The following is a 6,483-nucleotide window of genomic DNA, read 5'->3' as shown; positions in this document are numbered from 1 at the left end:
AATTACAGCCTTCGATTGACAAATCCCTTTAATGATATTCTGTGTCCCTGGTTTGTATGACCCAAATCCTTCACCTTTATAATCGTCCAATGCCCGCCATACATCGCTGCTATTCATTTATCTCTGGTCTATAGCTGTTCCATTGTGGCTCCCTCCAGATTGTGTCACCGTGTAGCCTGGTCCTGCGGCCCGGTCCAGCCCTGCTCTGTATGAATTATGATGTGCTGGATCATGCTTAATCTTGTTATGGATGTAACCGTGCCCTTGGGAGGAACACTAAGGGATGGATGCAGCCTTATCAGATTTCCCAGTGCTTTGAATCATAATTCACAAAAGGTTATGCAGAGGTGGTATATGGTATGTAACGCAGGGCATGTTTGCATTGAGCACTACTGTGTGGGTGTGTGTGTGTGTGTGTGTGTGTGTGTGTGTGTGTGTGTGTGTGTGTGTGTGTGTGTGTGTGTGTGTGTGTGTGTGTGTGTCTGGGTGGGTGTGCGTGTGCGTGTACGTGTGTGTGTCTGTGATATTCTTCTTCTTTGTTAGAAAGTGAGTCTTTACAGGCTGCTCTTTCATAATCTCATAAAAACCTGGGCATGAAGGAGTGACATTAAAGCGCTGTTCATGAAGTCATGTATTATACAAGGACAGGATGAAGGTATTTTAGAAGTTAGATCTTCAGTAAAACAACTTCAGTTTTATGGTCGCCTCAAGGAACTCTGCAGTTCCTATCTTGAACTGCTGCGGAAATCTGTAGTCTTTAAAAAGGTTTGTTTTCAGTACAAATCTAACAAGTGTATATCCAATAAAAAATGGGCTATATACAGAATGAAACTGAGACAAATCAAAAGTCAGACGCACATTTTTTATTCCTCATATCTGTATTTTAGGTCTGTGCCTTCCTCTGTACTGGCAATAATACATGTTTAAATCAAAACTATCTAATTAATTTACTTAATTGATTCAACAACGTCAGTTAATTTCTAGCATTACAATTAACTACCTGATCCGCACACAAACAGACTTGACGAGCAGATCATCATTGTAAGACTGCGTCTGAATTCTATGATAGTACAATGAAATAATTATGTTGGGTCTGAGGGAGAACCTGAGTAACTTAATATCAATAATAATAATAATATCATTATCATAAAGTGTCATAATGTGTTCACCACTGTTTCAGGGACAGAGGTGATACCGTCAGTGAATAACTTTGTGTGGCACAGATATATCCGATTGTGGGTTTAATTTAATAATTACATTTATTTTCACACTGAATTATGTTCAAATGGGAATGGCAGCACATTCATAAGATGTCAACTGAAAATGTTAGAAGGTGAACGATCATGGTTATGGATAAAAAAATATGATTCACCCAACAGAAAGATGATTTGTTTAGCTGTCTGTGAATGAAAAGGAAAATCCCATTTTATTATCCGTTATACAAAATAACATGACATCAAAAGACCTTCCGATAACTGTCACGGTTCAGAAACACCCTAATGCCAACTGGTAGCTGTAATAAAAGGGAATGCTAATTTAGACAATAATATCAATTGACGGGCTCCAGCTGAGATGTTCTTTTCCTAAACCAGAGAGCGAACACGCAACAGAAAGTCCTCCCACACAAGGAGCTAACCTTGCTAGCCTTCCTCCTAGTTGCGGGCTACTGTGGGTTTAGAGTGACCCTGCCCCTGCCCCAGATAACAAGCTCTTCCGCCCCTTGGCTCCTCGGCTCCTAGGCTCCTCAAGGTGACTCTCAGCAGCAGGTTGTTTGGCTCAAGGTTAAAGCCGTCCAGGCCTCTGTTAGACTGTAACCCCCCTAGCGGAGTACATCTGAAGATAGGACATCAAACCCTCGTTGATCCTTTGACCTTCTAACATCTTAAACGCCCCACCTTCTTGTGGTAATTCTGCGAGGCTCATGCTCCTTCTTAGGCTTCTGTGAAGTGGAGACCAAGTGTGCTGTGTTGTTTCACTCCTCACTGTTCTACAAACATGAACCACTTTCTCTGTACTCTGCAGTGGAATGTCGCGCCCCACCGCTCTCACTTTAATGCTCAGAGTTGGCCCTGATTCAAATCCTTTCTTAGACTAGTATTTCACTCTTTAAATAACACTAGTGTACAGTCAGTGAGATAAATAATCTACAATTGTAAACACAAACACTACAGCCATGTAGAGATGAGCCTGATCCAAGGAGGCATTGATGAGAGCATTTAAGTTAAACCTACCAAGAACTATTTTTCAGAAACTCAGACATGTTTGGTGTTTGGCTGAAGCAGTTTATACTGCTAAGTAGCATTTTGTGCTATTGCTAAATTCCATTCATGAAGAAGACATTTTATTTCATATGTATTACCTAATAAGTTACCATTCTATTGTTTTTCTTAATTAACGCCGTTAATTAAGAAAGCATTGGTAAATATTGCCAATATTTTGGGTTGCCGTTAATTTAACGGCAACCCAAAATATTGGCAATATTTACCAATGCTTTGACATAAAAACAATATGTTGAAAATAAACCTCAAAATGCTACCATGGTAATAGACATGACCATTTACATGACCACGAAAGCAAAACATTGCTTTATTTGCCGTAAATTTAAAATACAAATATTGAATGTTGAAAAACACTTGCAGAATATTGGTCCCTCCCTATTGATGGATGTGTGTGACATCACCACATTAAACCATTCCAGCCCAGAATCTCTCAAGGTGCCTATTTCATCCGTCAAAATGTTTAATTCATGGCTTATATCCTTTCATGGATCTCATGGAGTATATTTCCACACCTAGCTTTAATTTAAAAACCTAATAAAGGTTAAAGTGCAGCCAGGCTGCAGTTCACGTGTCTCCACTTCACATAATATCATTACTATGAACCTGCCCGGTGTACAGAAACATGTTCATAATGTGTCTATAAAGCTGAGAGTGATGGCGCTGGAGCTGCTGGAAACCATATGGATTCAGACGCTTGCCGGCCGCCGTTATGTTTATGAGTCTCTGAGGAGCGCAGAGTAAAGGAAAACAAAGAGGTGCTGAAAGATCTGATTAGGAGAAGAGACGGGAGGAATGCATGGATGTCCAACCCAAAAACACATGCACACGCAAACACGCACACACACACACACACACACACACACACACACACACAGATCAGGGTGTGTTGAAAGGAATGGGATGACATACAGACAACATTGGGGCATCAACCAAATGGCCTTCATGTCCTTACTTTACACATAAAGGTTTATAAGGATTAAGGATTCCATATTTGTTATTGTTAAAGATTTATTGAACTTTATTGTATGTGTTTCCTATTGTCTTTACTGTTTTTGAGATACTTGATGGGTTTTCACGATTCGTTAGTTTAGGTCTGGCAACAGCTGCTCTGTAAATCAAGGTGTGATTTGGAATGTATCCTAACATTTGATACATCAACCTGCGGCAAACAGGGAACTGTAACCCTAACCCATATATCAGCAGTTGGATGTTCCCTCCATGGGTAAAGTACCCCGGGTCACGTGATCCAATCCAATTTAGATGTGCAGACAGTGGTTTCCTTAACAGGAAGTTCTATTTCCTGTACCGAGCGTCTGAACGTTGACGTGTCGGCCGCCCGGGGCCCCCGGGCCCCTCGGTATGCCGACGCCGGCCTGTCTCTCAGGATCATTTCAGGCCGGGAATGGGAGAGAGACCTTGGGGTAGGAGACAACAGGCTGATTGTGTGGGTACGACAGAAAGGCTCCCAGCAGGGCCGGGCTAATCACGTTAACCGGTAGCGACTGCAGGCAGGACAGATGCAAGGCGAGGGGGTAATAGGGTTATATTATTCTGATTAGTAGAGCCTGCCGGGGGCTTCGCAGATCTACTCTCCACCCTCGGCCTCACCTTGCAGAGCGACCACGACTACCCGGGCGTCTCTCCTTCTCTATCTCTTTCTGTCCATCACACAGCTCCGTAGTCTCTGATGTGAGGCCAGGGTTGGTGCTGAGCCATTGTGTTTTATTTCCACAGAGTACATTACTTTTCCTATTATCTGCCGTCGACACACAGAGCGTCAATGATGCGTGGAGCTGTTTCAATTGTCTCCCTGTTTAATCTCCCACCTACAAATGATTGAGAACAGTTTGTTTTCTGTGTTATGGCACTGCGCTTCTTCAAAATGTCTCATCAGTGCTGATATTAAAAACCCTCCGTCGCTTTGCTATCTCCCTTTCACAAAACTCTTCATGAAGGAATAATTTGATGTATTGTATTGTTTTCCCAGGCTGCACTCCATTTATTAATATGGTTCACATTTGTGTCGTGAAATAGAAGGCTTCAGTGATTGATTCACTGATATTTACAATGGCACAGGTTCATAACATGGAAAACACAACACAAGCCAGATGCGTTGTTGTTTGACGCCACCTACCCCTAGTTGACCTCTGACCTCCTATCCCTCTCGCTCTTCCCTTTAGGATCCTACATGCTGGTCAACTCCTCCCAGCATGCTGCAGGGCACCGCGCTCAGCTGCTGCTCCAGACCCTGAGCGAGAACGACACTCACTGCGTCCAGTTCAGCTACTTCCTGTACAGCCGCGACGGCCACAGCCCCGGGGCTCTGAGGGCATATGTACGCGTCAACGGGGGGCCCCTGGGGAGCCCCGTGTGGAACACATCAGGGTCCCACGGCAAGCAGTGGCACCAGGTGGAGCTGGCAGTCAGCACCTTCTGGCCCAACGAATACCAGGTGAGACACCGTGAGACCAGCACAATGAGTACCAGGTAACACACCTGGACACTGTCACTATGAATACCAGGTGAGACACCTGGAGACCAGCACAATGAGTACCAGGTAACACACCTGGACACTATCCTGAAAAATACGATGGCAACACACCTGGACACCAGCCTAGTAAATAACAGGTCACACCTGTACACCGGCATGCTCCAATGCAGCTGATGCAGTATTTTACTCTCAGAGTGGCAGGGGGACGGCTGGTGGCTGAGTGACTCTATCATCTCCAAGTGACTATCATTGGATTGGTTAAAGTTGTACTTTGAAAGGTAGGGACAGCATCGTCCCCAACCTTTGCAGGCGGTTAATCATTCACAGTTAGATTCTAATTGATTTCTATATGAGGAGTTGTTTTTCTAATGATGGCTCTTATGTAGGCATGCTGTGATTGACATTTTATCCCTGAAAATACATCTCTACGTCCCTGCCTGATATGAATAAGGTATTGTCGCTCTGAGCAATATGCAATATCTGTCACTGGATGTGTTTCAGGTCCACGGGTAAAGCGTAGAGGTTTCCACCGACACGTTCAATTTCATTTATTTTCTGCTTACTCTGCAGAGCTGTCAAAAAGCAATTAGGTGGAGTAGTAAACTGTCAATCTCTCACTTAATTAATTTACATTTTTCTGGGGAGGATCTGACCTTCCTTGTGGAAATAATGTCCTGTTGTACCAACGGCATGAAGTAATATTTTAACGCCTTTTGAAAATGAAATGTACAAAGGTTTAAGAACATAGGCACAAACGCACACACTCCATAGAACTGTGTGAAAATAGTCACATGCTTATATATAGTAATTTTGATATTACACTGTTGAATAAATACTTACTGATACTTTTTTTTTTTTTTCGCCGGATCTATATTTGCAAGGAACATCATTTGTAATGTGGCCATAGAAAAGGATAATGATTTAAGCACACACAGACAAATCAATGCTTTTGCCAGTCACACACCGGCCTCCCAGCATTTCTCGTTCTGAGTTGGCCAGCTATTTCTTACTTATCAATAGTTCCGTTCAGAAACTAAAAACTGCTAAAACTCCTAAAACTAATAATGAGTTTTGGACAGTTTTATGGCCAGATTGTTTGGTAGGCAGCCCACTTGCATGACTGTTAGAGCAGTAATTACATCAATTTTTTACTGCCTATCATTCCATTACTGTTTGACATTTGCACAGTATGGGACCTTTAGGTTGAGACCTTTTAATGAGGACTCTGTTCGTGTGATTTGGTGTCTGAACAAAGAGAACTGCAAAGGACACTTGGCGACCGATGGACGTTATCGGTATTGCAAAGGACCAGGCTTCCACACCAGCCATTAGGAGTTGGAATGCAACTGTGTGAACTCATCGCCCAAAAATACTACACTGCAAACCCCATTTTGTCCCTTCTTTCTCCATTTTATGGCGCAAAATGAGTTTTTTGCTATTTTCGGGGCACTTTGGCTCTTCCTGCTGACTCGCCATGTGGAGATGCATATATCTCCTCATTACTCTGTTAAAGACAAATACAAATGGCTCATAGGTGAGTCAACATTGCAACAGTGCTGCCAGAAAGATGCTTCATGGGGAGAATGAAGGTATTATGGACTATGAGAGGGAGCTGTACAAAATGGTGGAGGAGTACAACAAAAATGGTAGCACCAAAATTTAAAACAGTTTAAACCCCTGATGGTAAGTGCTAATATTTTATTTAGTAGAGAG

General features: G+C 42.8%; 1 protein-coding gene across 1 annotated transcript in view; it reads left to right on the top strand.

Moving 5' to 3' along the window:
• ptprub (protein tyrosine phosphatase receptor type Ub) overlaps positions 1 to 6,483 on the top strand; it is a 143,083-nt gene that overhangs the window by 64,775 nt on the left and 71,825 nt on the right. Inside the window, exon 3 of the mRNA XM_084471924.1 lies at positions 4,460 to 4,731. Coding sequence (XP_084328050.1) covers positions 4,460 to 4,731 — 272 coding nt within the window. The remainder of the gene's footprint in view (positions 1 to 4,459; positions 4,732 to 6,483) is intronic.

Source organism: Micromesistius poutassou (assembly GCF_964030765.1).
Source record: "Micromesistius poutassou genome assembly, chromosome: 8".
In the NCBI taxonomy this organism is placed as follows: Eukaryota; Metazoa; Chordata; class Actinopteri; order Gadiformes; family Gadidae; genus Micromesistius; species Micromesistius poutassou.
The sequence above is the reverse complement of the archived record's forward strand: the minus strand, read 5'-3'. Positions and strand labels throughout refer to the sequence as shown.